General features: G+C 39.1%; 1 protein-coding gene across 4 annotated transcripts in view; it reads right to left on the bottom strand.

Annotated features, from left to right (window-relative positions):
• Positions 1-22,319, bottom strand: part of ARHGAP8 (Rho GTPase activating protein 8) — an 85,370-nt gene that overhangs the window by 32,397 nt on the left and 30,654 nt on the right. For all 4 annotated transcript variants that reach the window (XM_054834449.1, XM_054834440.1, XM_054834460.1 and 1 more), the window contains 5 exons: positions 14,391-14,478; positions 11,533-11,664; positions 8,493-8,579; positions 4,579-4,677; positions 3,339-3,449 (listed from right to left, as the gene is read on the bottom strand). In XM_054834449.1, the coding sequence (XP_054690424.1) occupies positions 3,339-3,449; positions 4,579-4,677; positions 8,493-8,579; positions 11,533-11,664; positions 14,391-14,478 (517 nt within the window). The remainder of the gene's footprint in view (positions 1-3,338; positions 3,450-4,578; positions 4,678-8,492; positions 8,580-11,532; positions 11,665-14,390; positions 14,479-22,319) is intronic.

Genomic DNA, 22,319 nt, shown 5'->3' with positions numbered 1-22,319 from the left:
CAATTTGCCCTTACTGAAGCCATGTTGGGTCTCACCAGTCACCTTCTTATTTTCCATGTGCCTGAGCATAGTTTCCAGGCGGATCTGCTCCATCATCTTGCCAGGCACAAGATGTGAGACCGACCAGTCCATAGTTCCCTGGGTCTTCCTTTTTTCCCTTTTAAAACTGGGAGTTATGTTTCCCTTTTTCCAGTCAATAGGAACTTAACTGGACTGCCATGACTTCTCAACTATGATGGATAGCGGCTTCGCAACTTCATCCACCAGTTCCCTCAGGACCCATGGATGCACCTCACCAGGTCCCATGGACTTGTGCACCTTCAGGTTCCTTAGATGGTCTCAAACCTGATCTTCTCCAACAGTGGGGAATTCTTCATTCTCCCAGTTCCTGCCTTTGCCTTCTGTGACTTAGGCAGTGTGGCTTGAGCACTTGCTGGTGAAGACTAAGGAAAAAAAGTTGCTGAGTACCTCAGCCTTCTCCATGTCCTGGGTAACCAGGTCACCCGTTTCCTTCTGGAGAGGGCCCACATTTTCCCTAGTCTTCCTTTATCATTCATGTACCTATAGAAGCTTTTCTTGTTGCCCTTGACATCTCTGGCCAGATGTAATTCTATCAGGGCTCTAGCTTTCCTAACCTGATCCCTGGCTGCTCGGACAATTTTTCTGTATTCCTCCCAGGCTACCCTGCCCTTGCTTCCAGCCTCTGTAGGCTTCCTTTTTTTGTTTGAGTTTGCCCAGGAGCTCCTTGTTCATCCATGCGGGCCTCCTGGCATTTTTGGCTGACTTCCTCTTTGTTGGGATGCATCGCTCCTGAGCTTGGAGGAGGTGACCCTTGAGTAGTAACCAGCTGTCTTGGGCCCCTCTTCCCTCCAGGGCTTTGTCCCGTGGCATTGTACCAAGCAGATCCCTGAAGAGGCCAACGTCTGCTCTCCTGAAGCCCAGGGTAGGGAGGTTGCTGTGCACCCTCCTTGCTGCCCTGAGGATGTTGAACTCCACTATTCCATGGTCACTGCAGCCAAGGCTGCCCTTGAGCTTCACATTCCCCACCAGTGCCCCCCTGTTGGTGAGAACAAGGTCCAGCATGGCACCTCTCCTCATTAGATTCTCTATCACTTGGAGAAAAAAGTTATCATCGATGCATTCCAGGAACCTCCTGGATTGCTTATGTCCTGCTGTCTTGTCCCTCCAACAGATATCAGGGTGGCTGAAGTCCCCCATGAGGACCAGGGCTTGCAAACAGGAGGCTGCTCCTATCTGTCTATAGAGGGCCTCATCTGCTCAGTCTTCCTCATCGGGTGGCCTGTAGTAGACCCTCACTATAGCGTCACTTGTCCCTGCCCTCCCTTTAATCCTGACCCATAAGCTCTCGGTTGGCTCCTCATCCATCCCCAGGTGGAGCTCCAGGCACTCTAGCGTAGACAGTGACAACCCCTCCTCATCTCCCCTGCCCGTCCTTCCTAAAGAACCTGTATCCTGCCATTCCAACACTCCAGTCATAGGGGCCGTTCCACCACATCTCCGTGATGCCAATGAGATCATAGTCCTGCACGTGTGTGCACATTTCTAACTCCTCTCATTTATTCCCCATGCTACGTGCGTTTGCATAGAGGCATAAGCTGGGCCCCCAGTGAAGCTGACCTACTGGCTGGAATTCCTTTGTGTTGCACTTCAGGTGCTCTCCTGCTGACCTGTGATCCTTGTCCAGGCTCTGGGCATCTATTGCTGGCACTGGCATCAAACTGGTAGGAGTAGGGTGGATTGAGGTTCCCCATGTACATCGATTTCAGACACCCAAGTACTGTGAGCGCATCCACACACGGAAGACATCCACCTGTCAGCGCCTCCATTGCCAACGCTGGAACTCTCTGGGTCAAAAATTATAGTAATGCCTTGCTTGGTGTTTCTCCACCCACACATCTCCCATAGAAAAGCTCTTTATAAGTAGTTACCTTTTTTATACTTGGGAAAGCTAAGGCACACAGCAAAGATGTGGTTTGCTGATGGTAATACAGCTGGAAAGTGGTAGAACCAGGAAGGGTGGCCACCACACCCTCATCACGTGTAGCTCAGCAAAAGACACTGTTTACTATTCAGGCACAGTTAGAGAAATAAAATATGACTAGCAGATGGTAAGAGTGGCACAACATGATCGCATAAGCCTGCAAGAAGTTTCACAGAGCTGCTTGAGCAGCCAGGCTGGGCTGGAGGCAAGTGACAGAGTGTGTCCTGATGCCTGCAAACAGTCCGAGTTTTACTACTGAAGTGGCAGCATAAAACATTGTCCTTCTTAATGGCCCAGTGGAGCCCACCTAAAAGATATTCTCTGAATTAGGGAAGTGAGTTAGCCATGTTTCAAGTGTTAGGGTGAAGTCTAAAGAGGTATCATAAAAGTTAATGTCATAGTAGCTCTTACACAATAGATATTGATTGTACTAATTTCAGGCCTTCCAGAGAGGACTAATGCTTAACATTTAACCAGGGAAAAATTATACTTTACATCTCATTTACAGCTGAATCATTAGAACCAGAAAAGTAGACTGAGGGTGGGAGGTGATTCAACAAATGTCCATGTATCAGACAGCCTAAATTGCCTTTGCTGAATGTGAACAATATTCTTCAGCTGTTTTTGAGAAGGATGCCATAGAAAGATGACAGAAATGACTGTGGGTAGGAAGCTAGAAGGTTTTGTGGGTTTTTTTGGTTGTGTGGTTTTTTTTTTTTAACCAAAATTGAATCTTGCAAGTACTATTGCCACCCCATTCCTTGTGTAAAGTAAATCATTTTTTATACCACATAGAGTTGTAATCTATATAAACAGCTGTCAGGGCATTTCTGGAAGAGAGTGATTTTATTCATTTCATAAAATTCTGAACGGAACAATATGTGAGCAACAAAACAACAATATATAAAGGCTCAAGCATCCATTTTAGCTTTACGCAGCCATTTTGGAACCTGAAGCTTCGTTTTGGCTCTGCTATCCACCATCTAAATATCTCCAAAACACTTTCAAACTGCCAGCATCCACCAGCAACAGATGAGCTTGGGGCTTTGTCATATATGGGCAAATTTCTATCCACTGGGAGAAAAGTTGTGCAGCTGTGCTGGCACTAAATACCACAACGATACTGTAAACACAAAGACGAGGCAGGTCACAGGGACTGATTGTCCTGAATTCATAAAACCTATTGTCTAGCCTCGTAGTTCCATGGCTTCGAAGACAATGAGAAACTAAACATATAATAAACAAAATAGTTGCAGATGTTCTGTCCGGTGAATCTGCACGTTACAGAAGGCTGCAGGGTATAGAAATCTCATATTTTAGAAATCTCACAGCTTACTATTGCAGGCTGACTCCAAATTGCTGGGTAGGCAGAGGTGGTCGTGGTGGAGGAACTTTAACCACAGGTGGCAGTTTTCCCTTCTGTTTCCCCCGAAGATTTTCATCATGTCTGCAAAAGTCAAGAAATCACTGATTTTCTCCGCACTTCAGTTGACAAACTATATACAGCTACCAGTATTGCTTGTGATGCTGATTTCCTGACAATAATGTATATGCTGCAGGTCTTACAGAACTTAAATTTAATTTAAGCATTAGGGAAATCTTTAAGTAGTATTTGTGGTGGCATATTTAAGCAAGACACAGAAGAGCTCTTTTGCTTCGGCCAATGGAGTGTAACAATAAATGTGTCCAAAAAATGGGAATACACTATAATTTAACAGCAAAACTCAAACCTATCTGCTACTCAAAATACAACTCCCCTTTCTTTGGCAACCATGCAATCCAATTTATAACCTTAGAGCTGTAAGGTATTTTCTGTTATTCCGTATTTACACAAAAGGTGTGTAAAAACCCACCAGGCATCAATAACAGTCATAATCAAAGCTTCCAGTTACTTTCATTCAGCAGTGACATAAAATCACTTCCTGTCAGTACATCAAAGCATTTCCATGTAAAGTGCTGTGTTGAAAAGACTGTTATTGATACTAATACTGGCACTTGACAATTCTAGCCCTGTGCATTTCTTTTTCTTTTCCTCTCCTGCCCCCTCTCCAGTATTCCTCCCTAACACACATACATGCACGATATAAAAGTAATGGATCAGCTAACAATAGTTGTATCCATAAAGCTTCAAATCAATCAACATTTTCCTGACTGGGAATGCTCTTAGCAAAAGGAAGTCACTTAATCTGCTACAATACACAAGCGAAGAGGTCAGGATTACATTTTTGCCCATGAACATTACCTAATACTCGTAAGCGGTAATGACATATGGATTTGTTTTGTTAACACTCACATAGAAGCTGCAATTATACTAAGAAAGTGCTCCACAACTGAGATGGAGATGTTCCAAATCTTTAGAAAACTATACAGCGTTCTCTTCTCTAAACACCTGACATACTTCAGCACGTCTTTGATGGCAATGCAGCTTTCAGAATTAAATCCAGCCAAGCACAAATAGGTAAATTAGACTTTTAATCATTGAAGAAATAGGATTAGATTCTGCTCGGAATACTGTGAGCAGGATGCAACACTACCCAAGAAAAGGTGAGACAATGTATTTTAAACTTGCCACATACCGGATGACTTCTTGAGGGATATTTAGCTGGTCATATTTGAGATGCTCTCTCAGGTCACTTAAATAGTTCAAGTAGGTGATCTTTTTCCCAAACTTATGACTTTAAAAAACAAAACAAAACAAAACAAAGAAGTATAAAAATCAGCATGGGAGGAACATTTATGAAGGGTTTAGTTTCTATTACAAAAATGTAAGTGCTGATGCAACTCAGAATTAGACTGTAATTGAAGCAGCAGGAGACATAAGATGTATTTCATTTCATATGATCAAACATACACAGTGCATGCCCGAGAGTCTGATTTGAATAAAAATAACTGACTTCCATCTGAATGTTTTGTGATTTGCATAGATATGAAAAACACTGCTTTAAAAGCCCCTGAAAAACAGCTTTCACACAGCATTAGAAAGCTCACTAAAAGAACTGTTCACTTTGGAGAAAATGTTACACGGCCAACAGAACAACATGTTTGTGTTATTTAGGTATTCCTCCCTGCCAAAAGACAAAATAATGGGCCAGTAGACACAAACTATTAAGTAGTGAGCGACAGGCAAGATTTTCAAAGCGTGGACAGTGTGTACCCTTGAAGTGTTGGGCCATCAGCCTTATCTGTTTTGAAAAGGGCTGGATAGCTTCTAGGAAGCATCCTGAATAATAAGGTTTTTCCATGAGTTGCACAAAACAGTTTTCCAAATTTGAAGCACCCAGTATCACTAATTAGGTCTTGAGTTTCAGCCAGAATACACTACTTACCTGGTGTTCAAACTAGGTTCAGTGACACATTTATACACATGTTCTGAAATAATTTCAGATTTTTCCACAACACAAAATATCTGTCCTGTAATGAAGTGTCAAGCAAAATAATAGGTGTTTATGATAAAAAGTGTACTTCGCTGCAACTTACTTCGATAGTAAAATTGGAGAAAAATTCTCTCACATTAAAGAATTTATCCCTGGATTGTCAAATACACATACACACACTCCCTCTAGTGGGAGATGGTACAAATACAAGTCACTTCAGCATTTTAGAAGCTTTTAATTGAAATGAGCTAAATTTTGCTAAGAGGCAAGCAATTCTGGGACACTGACTGATATCAGTCTGTGCGTGTACAACTTCAGAGCTGTTCAGCGTGTCTTTTATCCAAAACAGTCTGCGATTTCACCATCTTACCTAAGCCACGGGCTAGTGCAGAATTCTCTGTAACTCATCACCCCTGGTAATACAGGATATGTGACAGAACACATAATTTGTAACTAAATCGTGGGCAATTAGGAATTATTGTTGTTCCTTAAAAATGACACATCACCATCATCACCTAACTGTGTATTAATTTGATAACAGGTGGGTGGCTTCTAGTAGCTCACACATAGAAATGTGCTCTTCTTACAGTTTGGAAAATATACATTTGATTTAACACTACCTTCTTGCTCATCTCTTTCAGGACTGGAAAGGAGATCAATTGACTTCTGGAGCTTGAAAAATTTCAAGTATTTCCATTTTCTTAAATACTTTCAAATACAAGTATGCTAAAATGCTTATTACTTTTGTTCTTCACTCTAATAATTCTGCCATTTGTCCAGTTCTTAACAAATACATTGTTCACGTAAAAGTACTTAGGCCATGTGCTAACTGGTACCAAATGCACTAACAGACCTCTGAAAAATAAATACATGTTTCTTGATAATGAAATTTATTTTACATCTGTGATTTTTATTGGAAACACTATCTACAAATGAGTCTGGGCTACCATTCAGCAAAGCTAGGTAACAGCAAGTCCACAGGATTTTTCTCCCTTCTTTTGGGGAACTTCGGTTTAATATTGACACTTAAATAAAAGTATGATCTGCTAAGATAAGATTATTCTAAACTGGAAGGAAAAAGTACTGTGAACAAATTTTAAATTGTACTATTCTAGTAAATTAACAATGTTTATATGTTTCAATCTTCAATGAGAGTACAATTTAGGCAAATGGACATAGCTGCTTTCACACTTCAGTTTTAAAATTATATCCTTACTTTTTCCCCTACTTGAAAAATCCAAACTTGAGTCAAGCCAAAGCACAAATGCATGTGAGCATTTGGCAATCAAACCATTTTAAGGAGAAAAGAGGATTTTATCCTAGCTTCAGCTAATCCCACCTTCTGGTTTATGAACCTTTTCAGAGTTTACTCATACATTCAATTACTTCGTCTGTCCCAGTGTACAAATACCTTTGTTTCTGTTGGTTACATTTTAACAACAGAGTGTTACTAAATTAGACTCAAAACAAGTATCCAGGTACACAGTAGTAAAAGTCAAGTACAAACAGTAACAGCCAATCCTGATGCAAGCAGGGTGTTCAGAAGGTCAGGATGATGATGCCTCTAAGATGACAAACCCTGGCTGGAATTTTCCATGCTAGATATGGGTGCTTAAGCTTATCAGGATCGTCCATTTTCACATCCAAAGTAAACAAGGATTTAATTGCTAGTGTAGTATACTGTTCCAAGAAAAAAAGTATTCATCTTATTTACACAGACATAGTGAGATCCAGGGAAAATGAGTATTTGGAACAGGTACCTGTAAACTTTTCTTCAGTAAGAATTAGCAGACAATTGTTACTCTAAAGTCAAATAGCATGGCTGTTGTCCAGCTGTGGCTCCACTGAGTGCATTAACACGCACAGACTGAAAACCATCAGTGTCCCAAAACCGCTTGCCTGCAGCTATTCCCAAGCGGCTCTCAACTGCCTCTGAGAAAGAAGTTGATTTCACCTGAGTGTTGTACTGTCCATCAAGAGTTTTTCTGGTTTTATTGTTGGGTTGTTTTTTTTTTTTACCTAAAAAGCTCTTCACACCCATCCTACAGCAAATCAGGAGAAAAATTTAAAAAAAAAAATCCATCCCCATTCCTGAGGCACCATCAGCTACCAAACCTCCTGCTTCTGACACACTTCCCCCACCTTTGGCCTACGTCCTGGATCTCTGGCATTATTTTACTGCCAGTTAAAATAAAGCACTATAGTCAGTCTTGCTGTTGCAAGAACAGCATATTCTGGAATGGTTTTTAGCTGTAATTACTTTTTTTATTTTCACATGCTTCTTACATGTTCTGATCTGTCTAGAAGTTAAACTTCCCCTTTGTAATTATTCAGCTTTCTACCAGTCAGAAATTGAATCAATTGCAAGTTACTGTAATGAACATTTTTAGTTGGTTTATTATGACAAGATAAGGTGTTTTCGTCCTTCAGCCCTCAGGACATTCATAATATAATCTGCAACATGTTAGAATTACTTTCAATTTGACAGAAATTCAGGAACAGAAACTAAGCAAGCCCAACCATCCTAGCACTTAGCAATATCTGCCCCCATTGCCAGTTCCTTCTAGGTAGCAACAATTTTTACCAGGCAAAGGAAAAGAATGCACTAGTAAAATATATCTACCTTCACCGTTATACCCTCCACCTCAAATTCTTATGGGCACTTCAGGGCTTTGCCATTAACTTTGAACACACAAGTAGCACCATTCCTATTCATCTCAGCACTTGGATCAGAGCGAAGGTTAACCATTTATTATCTGCTTTTCTGTACTGCTTAGTAATTCCAGCCATGGACTCAGTTCTATTGTGCTAAGTGCTGTCAAACAGGACAAAAAAGTCATTCATGGTCCACAGAATAACTATGTTTTAAAGTGGTATTTACTTTAACATACCAGTAAAACTACTATGAACTGAGACTCCCTTTTCTTATAAAGAACTCTACCCTATTATTCATACCCAGGCTTAAGTTCACCTTACTCATTAGTTCAAGACAGTTTAAATGGCTATTGTGCTGTTACCTGACATATTTTACCTCAAGCCTTTTTAAAAGCAACTTATTAGAGAACAAACCATCCTTAGACTAAATGGGAAAATGTGTTGAATAAACTGCCAAGTACCTTATAAGAGGCTTAAAGATATTCCACAGAATTTTTATGAAGTTGGTTGGATGTACAACATAGAGTGCTTTAAGGTTTTTCTTATACCTAGGAAAAGAAAATGAAATTGTTAGAAGACTTTTGAATATCATAGAAGGTATTACTGAATAGCTACAACTGAATGGGAGGTATTATTACAGGAACATTATACAGCATTCTTTTCAAATATATTAAAAAAGACCTAATTCAGAAGTAACTGAATGTAAAATGAAAAAAACCCTCCAATTTTTAAAAATGGTCAGTTTTGATGACACAATAGTAGGCCAAGATAACACTATTACATTCCTAACCAATGTCTGCTGCCTCATAGATTTAATATCAGGGGAACATAAAGGAAATTAGTCGACTTGAAAAAATATTGAGAATGAAGAGTCGATAAAAAAATTACGTGATATTAAAAAATAACTTTCCTTCATCTCCCTTTATTTTCTGCTTGCAGGAGTTTCATGGTGGAGAATATTTCTAAATTTTCAGATGTAAAATTTACACCTAATTTTTTATTTTTACCACTACTTTTGTCTTGTTTTGCTAGTAATTACTAAAGGTGAAGCCAGCGGCCCGCTGGGTTATATTGGACGGTCCCCTTTGTATAAAACAAAAACCTTTCTCCATTATAGCATTGCTTGATTCTACAGTGTCATATCATGATACACAAACAATAGATTCTAGTAGGCTGAAACTGAAATGGAAGCCAGGCTGCACAAAAAGACTCTGCTTTTATTTAATGTTATTGCAAAATGAACCTGAGAAACGCATAATGAAATATCCTGCTTTTTTATATAAATCGTTGCTTATTACTTTGCCAAGTTTGCTTCCCAGTAAGAAGCGCCCCTCCCAAGTGTTCACCATTCATTGTTAGAAAAATAATGATCATGGAAAAAAAATGATCGTGAAATCCTAAGAAAAACCTTCTTGTATCAGGTTATGGTAAGAGGGGAAAAAGGGACCAAGTCAGCAATTACAACAGTTTTTCCGTCTGGGTTTAATGGGGCCCATAGATCTTTGAACGAAAAAGGCGTTGTTTTCACAAAGCCATGATCGTACATAAGCAAACAACCATCCCAGTGCCATTGTCACCACTGTGGATAAGAACCCAAAATCAACAATAAAAACCAACAAGCAAAACACCTGAGTTGCTTTGCTGAAGTTTCCATTTTAAGTTTGTTTTGTACCTTGAAGCAATGGACATAAGCCACCGCTTCTGTGGAAGTTTACGTACTTCATAGTTTCCTAGATTAGAATTAAATGCCCACAAAACTTTACTGAGCCTCTGCTTTAAACTTGCAAAGCAAGATCTATTCTTTTGAAACTATTCCTGTTGAACATTTGCTTTCATGATACTAGCTAATTACTATTGTCCCTTGTACTCTCCTTTGGTCTCTCTTTCCTTTGACTCGTAAAACATACATGCAGAAGTCTGAAAGGTGCTTTTTTATTTTTTCCTCTGGCTAGTACTGTGGAACATACATGTTGGGCTGCGAATGCTGCTTTCAGCTTCTCAACGACAGTATGCTAAGAAGTCCCAACTGTGAATAAAATGATGGGTGCATGGTTGCCTGGTTTTACCCAGCCACCTGCGCTTCTCTGTTCCTCTTTGGTTCTCCTACTTTCTGGGTCAGGGTGGGGGAATGGATAAAACAGACTTCTGGCACAAATGAAAGTAACTTTGTGCACATGAGATGTACACATGTCAGAAGGTGACAAAACTGAAGAAGATATTGCCCTCATACTGCCTCTCCCCCTACAGCAACTGTAAATTTGACTTGGGATTCCCCTAGAAGGAAAATAGTACGGTAGAGTAGGCTTCCAACTCCATAAAGTGCTTTATTTTCAGGAACTGTCAGTGCACAGCAAAAATGGTATTGTAGTCCAAATCTCTCATCTAAGACAAAATTTAAGAGATCCTTTACCTTTCTTCTCTCTTACTCAATCCCAGATAAAACAGATGCATTGTACTAATCATATTCACAAACCTACTAGCAAAACCAAAGAGCTTTCTCAGTCTGTTACTGAGTGGAGAGCAATATCTCATGAAAACAGCTAGAGGCTTCAGATGACAGCTTCCCAAGGCAGCTCTGAGGGCTGCTAGGCACCACCTCTTCTTCTTGCTTAGTGAGTTTTAGAGTTTCAGGAGATTCAAGAGTGTGAGCTCTAGTACTAGACCATCAAAAGGTGCTGTGCACATTTCAACTTCAATTTTCAAAGCGGGGTGTGCAGTCCTGTGAAAAGCTCAGGCATTTATATCCCAGTCCAGTCTAGAAACAGCCAATAATCTTTTTCATGGTCTCTTTTATGAGATTTGCTTCTTGTTCCAGCTCCAAAATTGAAAAACATCAGACATGTGTGATCCATCCCCCCAAAATGCACATGCATGTACGCTCTCACTATCAGGAAGGAGCTATTTGTGTACATTTTTACTTTTGGTTATGTTGCCCTCTTGAGGCCAACTTACAAACAAGTAGATCAAGTAACAACTTGCAAACGAAACTAACTTACTTCACCAGGAACTTTCAGCCCCACAGGTAAGCGTGCATTTTCAGAGAATAAACATCAGAACTTTAGTTTACACTGTTAAAATGCTATTTATCTAGGAGCTTTGGCCTTGACTGCACCCTAACCAACTAAAGCCTGAAGCCATGAGCTGTAGCCATTGGGATGATCAAAGGTTCAAACGCAACTGTGAGATAATCAAGAATAATAACTAATAAGGTGTCACAGGTATCTTGTTAAACAGTGCACAGAAAAGGGAATGGCTCTTGGTTTTGTTCCCAAGGCTTTTTATAACTTTGGATAACCACTGCAGCACTCAGGCCATTCCTTAGTACTGTACAGAAGACACTTACAAGAGACCCAACAGCACCAATATCATTACAAGAATCTGCAGTGGCAAAACAAACTCAGTTAGCTGGAGGCGGATCAGGAAAGACACACTTCCTCCCTGGAAGTTAAGTTACAGACATTACACAACCAGAAGAGTAAACCAAATATTTTGGAGACATACTTCCTGTCAAATTCTTTGTAGGCTGTTTGTAACCATTTCAGAGATGGTTTATTCAGACTCTTCAGGCCATAGTGAAAGTAGACAACTGTGTAATCGTTCTCTACATACTGGTCCAGCGTATACTTTAAGTACCTGAGGAGAAAGATAACATTTTAGTTTTAAGACAGTTTACAGGATGAGATTTTTAAAGCAGTAACTAAGAAAGAAAATGTGCTATTTTTGCACAGAACGCTAGCGACTGCAAATTCACATTTGTATTTATCTAACAATTTCATCTTGCTGTAGTGACAGTGTTGCCAGTAATTCCATATCACTGCAAAGCCTGAAATTTGAAAGAATGTATTTAGTTACAAAAACTATGGTGCTCATGAATCACTAAAATATGAAGACAATATGGGACTCTGTTTTCCAAGAAATTTTTTAAAAGATGCATTTTAACTGACAGCAACTTCCATTTTGCTTTCTTCTGGTCTGTGTAAATTCCTTTCTTTTAGCCAAGCAAATAATGTCATTTTGACTTTTCAGAATAATAAAGAATAAATCTTGGGGTTTCCTAATCTAAAACTTTTTAAATTCTTGAAAAATCCATTAGACCTAATTACTCCCAATTACAGCTTGTTACTGTAAACTGTTTTCTTGAATATATTTGCCTTTCCCTTGTTTGTATTGCAGGGACTGTGTTCATAGATCATTTCCCTTAAACCTAATTTAAAGAACTATACTACTTATCCCATCTTGAAATAATTTTGTGCCTCTTATAAGGAGATTTCTGTGTATTCATTCTTTTATGGTATAGTTAAGATTCTTTTCTCTTCCCTTTCTCCTACAATTGAGAACACTGTAGGGCCTATTACACAGCTCAGTGATTCAAATAAAGCAATGATGGAGGAGTACAATCTAGCCTCATCTCTTGCTGTGTCAGATTTCAACTTTCTCATGTCATTCTCAATGCTACCTTACTATTCTGCGACAGAGCCCCAGCTATTGCTCTTAATTGCATGTATGTGATTTTCATTCAATAAAATAGATAGTTCCATGTGCCATTTATTAGGCTGTGGCTATCTGTAAGGATCAAGGCCATTTTGACTATCCACCTTTGCATGGAAAAGCACATAACTTTACTGTTACACTGCACGCCCACAGCCTCATTTATCTGCTTATTCCCTCAGCATACTGTAAATCTTAGACTGCGAATAGTCTGAGACAAGGACTGCCACTGCAATTATTATAATGCTGTTTTGATCCCTGACTTAAGTATTCAAGGTATTTTAATGGAAGAAGGAGTAGTAACAGTCACTCAAGACTTTTTAAAAGAAGAGTTTGAAATTAAAATATATTGAAACAGATATTCTTAGGTGCATAGTGCCTCACGTTTTATTTTACAGCATGTAAATTCCTTGGCACACTGCATACAGGAAAGCCTGTACTTCTAAAAAAAATTGCGAGAATTTTGTGGGCATAAAATAACCAGTATTTTTGTACAGCCACTTACCTGTTGCAAGGCTGTAAGAGAATTGCAGGGACATTACAAAAGTGTTATCAAATCAATTCTTTAAGTGATTTCATCACAAAACACCTACCAATCTGAGCCTACTCTGCAGTTTTCCCTCAAAACTCAACATCTGGGTCTAACTCCTCAAAAGCAGACCACTTGATAGTTATATTGCTAGCTTCACACTCAGACACCTGCCTTCAGTTCTCTCTTCGCACAGACTCTCCATGTGAATTTGATGTGGGCTCAAATACAGGAAAATGTGTAAGTGTTCAAGTCTAGAAGAGTCTGAGGGCTGGAAATCCTAGTTTCATCAAGGTGCCTCCTCAAAGAACTGAGGAAGGGTTCTTGGATCTGGTAGCACCACGGTTTGTCGCTGTCCTTTCTTTGGCATGTCTTATTAATCGGTGCAGGTAGCTCCTCTAGGTGAGGAGCTGACTGGTGAGGCTCTTCCTCCTAGGCACTAACACTCCCTCTATGCTATGCAGGAAGCTTTGGTGTAGGGCTGTGGAAATACCCCAGCTGTGAAGAGCTACGTCTTCAAGCAACATGGTCTCAAACATCTCTCAAATAATCTGCCTTCTAATCTCTCTCTGTCTCTGAAAAGCTGAGCCAACAGCACTTCGGTCCTTTCCAAAGGTGGCGGGTACTGACGGTTGAAAGGTGCTCAAATGTTTTGGCAATGGAGGCTGTACAAAAACTCCAAATAGGCTTAAAATCCTTGACAAAGACAGGACTCTCACAACAGAATAGATCTCCTTGTACTGACAAACTACAAGGCAGGAACATGTCCCGGTACCTTGCTGCAGCAAGTTTATAAGAAAGAATGTTGTGATTTTACATATTCAAAGTCAGATACATATAAAAATGTTAAGCATAATATTCTGTTCCTAATGCAGATCTTTTTACAGAAAGAGGAAAACCACCACTAAGAGGTAAATAACTAAACAATGCTCTTGCTGAGCGATTCAAAAGATAAAGTATAGCAAATTAAGGCAAACTGCTATTCATGAGAACATATGTACGGAGCATTAAAATACTAGAATTTCTCTTCCACTGGTCCTCATCATAAATCCATTTTTTAAAAATACTATCAGAATTCATTAATAAAAATCAAGACAAGAAGTTAATTTCAGTACACAGTGAATTGCTTCTTCTAGTCAAGATTCCAGGTGAAGTAATTCTGGCAGTTTCATCCACCTCTCATTCACTTAATATTAACACCAGTAGGTCTTACATCCTTTCTTTGTTTCACTCCCTACCCCCTGCTTCTCTTCTCTGAAAGCCCATTCACCTGGAAACAAGCTAATAGAAGTTCACAGATAAAATGTAAAGTAGTCCATGCAGGACACTGAGAAAAACTTACTCCAGCAATCTGGTGTGATTGAGCTGATGGGAGGGGGGCATACGGCAGCAACTGAAGGTAATCACTTTCCTTCCAGAATTGTCATCACCTAGTGAACAAAACAGTTAGTAAAGACAATGTTCATTTACTTATGCAGTGGGACCTCAGTGATCCGAAGGAATGGCTTGTACCTTCTGATATGTGGGGCTACCTCTGTATCTCTCATCGTTACTCAAAACATACCATGAAACTTCACTAGCAAATCACATGTTGCCTACAGAAAGCAATTTGGCCACTGCTGCAGTGAAACGAAGCAGGTGCTGGGCAAAGGAGGAAGCTCAGCTGAGAAAGTCATATTCAAAGGTGGTTGGTAGTGCTCAGCTCCTGGTAGGGAACATTTAAGTCCTGCAGTATTCAGTCATGGAAGAAAACAGGCCTGCTTTCCCTAGTAGTCTTGGAATTGGCATGTTTTCAAAATCTTCGTGCCTTATTTCCGGAATTCATAAGAATACTGCTATGGCTACAAGCCCTTTGGGCATCTGCTTTGTCACACATTGGGGTTTTTTCAGATGTTCTTTCTAATTCTGTTGTCCTCTTTTAACCCATAATTAAGTAAGTAGCTGTAAACAATAAACAAATAAAAAAAGAAGTAAAATGGGGGAAGTTAAATCTGTAATGGAGTCACTTAATGAATAAATAAAATCATATAAGCATTTCTATGAAAACTGGGTAGAACAACTTCAGACCACCTCTGAAGCTGTTCTAATTTGTATTACTGATGTTGGTTCAAATTAAGTGACCTGAACAAACAGAACACTTCCCAGCTTTGCAAACACACATTTTCCGTGAAAACCCACCACCGATAGCAATATGCTTTTCTTCATTCAGCTCAGGAAGAGGTGACTGTCTTCATCTGATGGATTCCTCTCTAAGAAAAAAAAAAATCCTGCATTTGCTTTGTCCAGTTCCTCAATAGTATGTTGAGTGTAAGTGCTCAACAGTACTTTCAGAGGAATGATGGGACAGCATCTATTTAAACCCATTCCATTTTAGGTGCAGAAGGAGAAAAGGAAGGGAAGAGGTGAGATTAACGCTTAATGACTTTTCACATATGAACATGGACTGGGACAGATCTCCTGCACTATCAGTTCCAAGCCTGTGTTATTACCAGGAACCGTACCACGTAATCCTTCCATTGATTTGTTGAGCTCTATCTTAAAAACAAGTTAGGTTTTTCTGTTTCTTGCTCCTTCTGCTCACTGCTTTGAGAACTAGCAACCTGCTTTCTCAATTCATCTAAAAGTCACAGCAAATTTGTTTGTGTGACAATGACATCACTCAGCTGAAGCAGCGCTTCTCCTTCAGCACTATTTACCATCCTGAAGGACTCTCTAGACAATAATCATATCCCCTCTCAGCCTGTATTTTACCGCTTGTAAACAAGTTAGATTTTCTATCTCTTCCCCGACCTTGCTATTCTCTACCCTGCTCCAGACTGAATGCATCTTTCCTAAACACGAGTGACAAGAGTTAGATAATAAATTGCAGATGAACATCACATAGGAGACTTCAAAAAAATTTCCTAATAACATCATCATCATTGTCTTTACTGAAAACCAAGACGAAGTATTAATTTAGTCTGACAGCTATATCTGGATTATCTCTGATGGCCACCCGACTCTTATTTCACAGAAGATCACTTCTCTCTGATTTATACAACCAAAGAACCTTTTGCTATTTGCTTTAACATCCTTTAAAGATCTAACTCACCTTGAATTTTGGTAATTACCCCTTTAGTCCTGTAATTTTGACTTCCAAAACATAGCTTTCTCTGCTGGCTGGTTCTTTCTTCCTGTTCTTTTTGGCTGATTGCTTATTTTTATTATCTTTCTCACAGGTGTGTTTTCATCCCACAAGGCCTGGTGTCCCTTCTCACACTAAAAATAAATTCTGACTCCTGGGTTAAATAAGGTGCTTGAGGACCACTAAAGGAAGAATATGCACAATGCCAAAACTATATGTGCTCAGGTATGTCTGCATATTGTTCTTAAACAGACCATAATTTATTTCCTGAAGTTATTCTTAAGTGTCTTATTTGATATTCTCAGAGTACTTATAAAGGCATTATAATGTGAGACGCATTAATATGAATGATGAACAAAAATTAAATTAAAACATTAATAAAAGATTGTTCTCTAAATCATGACTTGTTTGTGAAAAAATTGGTGTGTTAAAATGCACTGTAGATTTTATTTGTTAGAGACAATCATATTTATGAGCAAAATAAATCTAAGAAAGGTTTCCAGTTCAATTACTAAATGAGTCACTAATTGTTACTGTTGGTCACATCTGACTGCCTGAATTAAAAGCTAGAAAAAAATAACCAGCTTTATAAAAGACTGCAGACACACTTAGAACATAAATAATCACAATTGCTTAGTTTCAATAATGGGAAAACTGAGGCAGAGAAACGTTCTCAAAATCATGAGCAGAGCACCTCGTTCTCCCACCCCACACTGTCACGCAGGCAACAAGAGCAAACCAGAAAAGGTGACGGAGAACCTCAACTCTTAAAAACCAAACAAAGCAATGCCAGCTTCCCATTAGTGATCACAGTTAATGAAAGGAAAGAGTCTGTTCTTTCTTCATAGGCATCAGTAACATTTTGAAAAACATCGATGTTACAAGAGCATGTAGCGACAGGACAAGGGGTAATGGCTTTAAACTAAAGGAGGGTCGATTTAGATTAGATACTAGGAAGAAATTCTTCACTGTGAGGGTGGTGAGGCACTGGAACAGGTTGCCCAGAGAAGCTGTGGCTGCCCCCTCCCTGGAAGTGTTCAAGGCCAGGTTGGATGGGGCTTTGAGCAACGTGGTCTAGTGGAGGGTGTCCCTGCCCATGGCAGGGGGGTTGGAACGAGATGATTGTTGAGGTCCCTTCCAATCCAAACCATTCTGTGATTCTATGACATTTTAACATGACACATGAAGTGCTCATCAACACAGAAGCAGGCTTCTCTTGCCCTCTACCAGAAGGGCTGTGACTGAGCACCCTGGGAAATTTCCATCGCATTTGCTAAAGCATTTGCTTCCCAGTCCGACATAGTTTGAATCCCATGACCTTGAGGATAGAATTTTTACCCAAACATGTGAAAGTGCAGTTTGAACGGTAAAGTGGGGAGTGGCAGTTACTTGCACATTCAAAAGACAGTGTAACTGGAAGTACACTGATTTTAAATCAACACAGAGTACATTTTTATCCCACAAAACCCGTATTTCACTACCACTTGGACTTGAACAAGTTAGAACCAGAAGATGCCTCATTCTTTACAGGGGACAAAGCAAAAACAGTATTGCAATTTCAGCTTTGCTCCTTAACATTTCACTTTCAGGTCAAAAACATAATTTCACATTAACCTACTTTATTGCACAGTCTAATGTCACCAAACACTTTCAGATGAAAGCTGGTAACTTCTTCTACCCTCCCTGGAAAATGTGCCCCTCCCCTTACCTTTCTGCACCGGTTTTAAGCTCCAAATATTCAGGAGGCATTTCCAAAGTGCCTTAACTGCTTGGGCACTCACACTCCTCTAGCCACCTACCTACACTTTTAAAAAAAAAAAAAAAAAAAAAAAAAAAAAAAGTCCCTGGCTCAGATTCTGCCCTCATGCACAGAAAGGTCCAACAGACCTCTCGCCCATGAATAGGAGGCTCCTGCCTTTGGACCAGGGACTTGCTATCGTGCAGATGCGCTCCCGGGCAGCCTCAGGATTATCAGCTGTGCTGGCCACGGAGCCACTCCTGGGAGCACAGCACGGAGACGCCAGCCTCCTCCTCTGTGCTTGGTGAGTAAAGAGGGGCGTGTGGAGCGAGCTGTCCAGAATGAGATTTATGCACATTAAAATACAAGCTATCGGCAGGAGTTTTATTTGTCTGGATTTCACCGAAACAGATATAAATCATACATCGCTTCTGATGTCTAACTTTGCAATAGAAAAAAAAGTTACAGTAAAACACAGGGAAGGGCAATTGGGAAAGCGGATTTTTGTTCTACTTTTTAATTAAGAATTTGGATGGCACAGCACTTCCTAACTGCTTCTTGCAAATGAAAAGTTTCTTTCTAATGATACAGCTCATTCTAATTTGCAAATGAGATCTTTTGAATGCTGTAATTTTAGCATGACTTTTTAAGAGCTTTTGTTCTGATGATACTAAACATTACTATCTTATAAATGAAAAGTGAAATATCCTTTTACTTCACTGAAGCTTGTCATTACCACATTACAGCAAAGTGAGATCCTAAAGTCAACAGAAGTTTTGCCATTGGTTTCGATGGCAGTAGAAGCGGGTTCAAAATCCAAGGGACTGGCCACAACAGTGAAAACACTTGCTCACATATTGGTTTCTTTCATAGAATTTAAGCTAGAGAAAATGAGCCTAAACCTCAATTACAGTATGGTAAATAGCAAGACAAACTGTGCTTCCAAGCCTCCTCCTGCTCTCTACAACTCAGGGAAATACAGGGTCACAAAAAAGCCATTATGAAACTTCTGTGTTTTGCCTAGGCTGAGTAATGGACAGTGAATACACCCACAACTAGTCCACTGTGGGTGTCTGCCCATGCATAATGGCAAACTTCTTAGTCAGTTCAAAATACACAGCCAAGATAACACAGCTGAGTCTCAACATTAGCAGAAGCAGCTTACACCTTTGTCTGTAGAGATTTGAGTCCTCTTTCTCCTGGCATTGATCACCTCAGCTGATCATACAAAAATACATTACAATTGATATTAGCCAGCTTAAAGATGAAGTATTAAAATATCCATTGTAATGTTTATCCTTTGGGACAGAGACCAGATCCACCAAAGGAATACAGAAAATGACACCAACTTTAAATTCCAAGAGTCAACTTATTTTGATTTCATAAAGTTCCTTTTCCGTGTTCATTCCTCTGGATTCCACTCATGTCCACCTTTTTATTTAGAAACTCTCTGTGAGAGGATTGCAGCAGTACTGCACCTGGAAAATTCTGGAAAATGCTAAAATTGTTATTAAAATCAAGTACCTGCTCAGGTGTCTTTCTAAATAGGAACAACTGTAAGTGAATGTTCAGGAGATTTCCTACCTCAGGAATCTTGTTCGTTCCCTTCAGGAAGCCAAGATTCCCCATCAAAGATTCTTCCATGAGCAATTTTTCTTTTAAATTTTGTCTAAGGAAAATACTTTTCCGTAGCACATTTTCTTTAGATTAGCTGAAAGCAAAAGGATAGCTTGCTTTTTAATGTAATTGATTATTTACATTTCATCTGTGCTCCTCTTGAAGAATGTCAAATAAGTTGAAAAAAGGGTGAGTTAAAGCCCTTCCTGAAGCTAACCTCTCTAATGTCAGTACAGTTATATCTGGCTGACTCTCTGGACTAGAACAATGCTCTAGTCTTAAAAGGGGCACTGAAAATCAAAACTGCTTTCTGTGATGCAAAACTAAGTATTTTGATAATTCACAGAAAGCGTAAAAGAGAATTTAAGCAAAGCAAAGAAACAGCAGAATGGTCAAACAGAAAGGGAATATAATTTAAATTTACTTGGTTAAGGGGAAATAGTGCTAGGCTTTTCTTTTTGATAGGGTATATTTGGGTGTAGAATGACTTGTGGTATATTGTCAGGATACATGAGTTCACATTCACACTTGAATTTGGCACTTTGAGCCATCATTAGCAAGCCTGTTCTCTATTAAATGGTGTTTAAAACAAACCCGTTATATTTTCTCAGATTCAACAAGAAAGCACATCTGTATGCTTTGATATAATTAACTCAGTATTGTCTATTTAAAAGACACTATTACTTACAGTCTAATGTTTGAAATGAGAAATACGGTAAATAAGGATTTATTTCCTTTCACATTCTGAGAAAAAAATAGTTGGAGAAAGAAGCAAGAGAAAAACTGGTGCAGAATGTGGAAAATTCGAGTTCAATTCCTGCCCAAGGATTTGAACCCATGTTTCTGTCACTCAGGCAAGTTCCCTCTTCACTATAGCAGGGAATACTTTTCACTGATATCAACTTTTATTTTGGACCTCCTCTCACAACAACTGAGAGAAAAACATGACAATATCCAAATGGTCACAACACACTTTGTAAAGTGCAAAGCCCATATTAAAATCTGTTCTTGTGCTGCAAACAGGTTACGAACCAGAGCGCTCGTCTTCCTTCTTGATAAGTGCCCAAGTCTTAGGTCTCCCCAGTTGATTTTTTTGTTTTCCCCAAAAGGGCACGCATGAAATAGTGTCAGAGATAATGACTTCAGGAATACACTTTGCAAATAAAAAAAGTGAACAAAGTAAATCTTTTAAAAATATATATATATAATCTTTAAACCCAGTTCTTTCCTGCAATTTACAGACCATAGATCTGCTCCTAAAGGTATTGCAAGAAGTAGCAAAGCTGTCACTGAGATGGACTGAAAATTATTAGGACTTGTGTCTTAGACTTATTAGGTAATTCACTACAGTTTCTCCTTACATAGTACAAAAACTAAATTACAACTTTACCTTTCACAGTCTGATCTACATAATACTACTCTAATCAGTTTCTAATGCGCTGGTTCAAAATCAGAAAGGGGCATGAAATCAACTGGATCTTAGAGAAAAATATGGACAATCTCTACAAAGATTCAGGCTGGATAGCTGAAATCTTTAAATATAACTAGAAAAGCAATAAAAGGCTAAGAAGGGAAATATAGTTTTAAAACAACGATGGAGTTTAATTGCATCAGAAAGTTTTGTCTAAGACATAAAGGGATGTCACTGGCAGTTAATGAAAACACAAGCATCAGAGACAGAGTCCTCCCAAATAAGCACATATTCAAAAAAAGGTATCGCAAAAAGTTGTCAGCAATCATATTATAGAAGCAAACTACAGAAAATAAGGAACACTGATGCATCACATATCCTTGTATGTCCCCTCCTTTTTGCCACAAAGAAAAGTAATCTGGAGTTTCTTTTTAGGCAACAGATTGAAATTTCTCCTTCAAAACAGAAATAAAAAGAACCAGCATTGCAGCACTGTTCCATTTACATTTGCTTAGTCAGCTGCACATTGGTATTAGTGACATAAATCAGTCTGTAATTAATAAACAATTATTAAAGCTTACATCTTTTTAAAATGTCCCCTACTCTTATTTAATTAATTGTCTTTTCACAGTATATGAATACAACTAAAAAAAAAATCTCCTTTGCATATAGTCAAAGCTAATGTTATGGAAAGCAGGTACGAGTCATTTTAATTTGTGAGAAGCAAGAAGGAATTTTAGATTTTTTTAAAATTAACTGTTGGAAACTAGATCACTGTAAGAGATGGATAAATTACTGCAAATATTTTCACCTAAATTCTTTCTTTTTCTTCAATCATTTCAAATAATACATCTCATTATCTTTCAATCACAGAATTAAAACTGAAGGTACAGCTTTCAGAATTGCTTTAAATCAGCTGTTCCAAACACTGAAGTTATACTTTGTCTTATTCAGAGAGAGTATTAAAACCATTATAAACCAGGTACAAATCATTTAAAAATGATTTGTTTCAAAAGGGAATGGCCTTTTCCAAGATGGCAAGGAGATCTGAAGAGCTCAGCCTTTCCTCACTGGAATCTAAATCCAGAAAACATTCAAACCTGACTCCACGCCAGTTACCGCTGGGGATAGGGAGGTCTTGTTTTGTGGAGGTGAAGCATGTCTTCAGATCATATTTCACCTTCCCCGTGTTCTGCATTCATACGCACATCTCTGCGTTCTCCTCTTACATCCCACCATCAGAGCTGTTGTAGAGGGTGCACACTGCCTTCTGAAGCACAGCTCCTGGCTTGTGCTTTGCATTTAAATTGTCCAGGAGATTTGCAAAACCCCATCATCTATTTCTGACTGAAATGGCAGCTAAAGTAATTCCTTTCTGAGC

Source organism: Grus americana, chromosome 1, assembly GCF_028858705.1.
Source record: "Grus americana isolate bGruAme1 chromosome 1, bGruAme1.mat, whole genome shotgun sequence".
Lineage (NCBI taxonomy): Eukaryota > Metazoa > Chordata > Aves > Gruiformes > Gruidae > Grus > Grus americana.
Note: the sequence above shows the minus strand (reverse complement) of the source record. Positions and strands in the feature narration are given on the sequence as shown.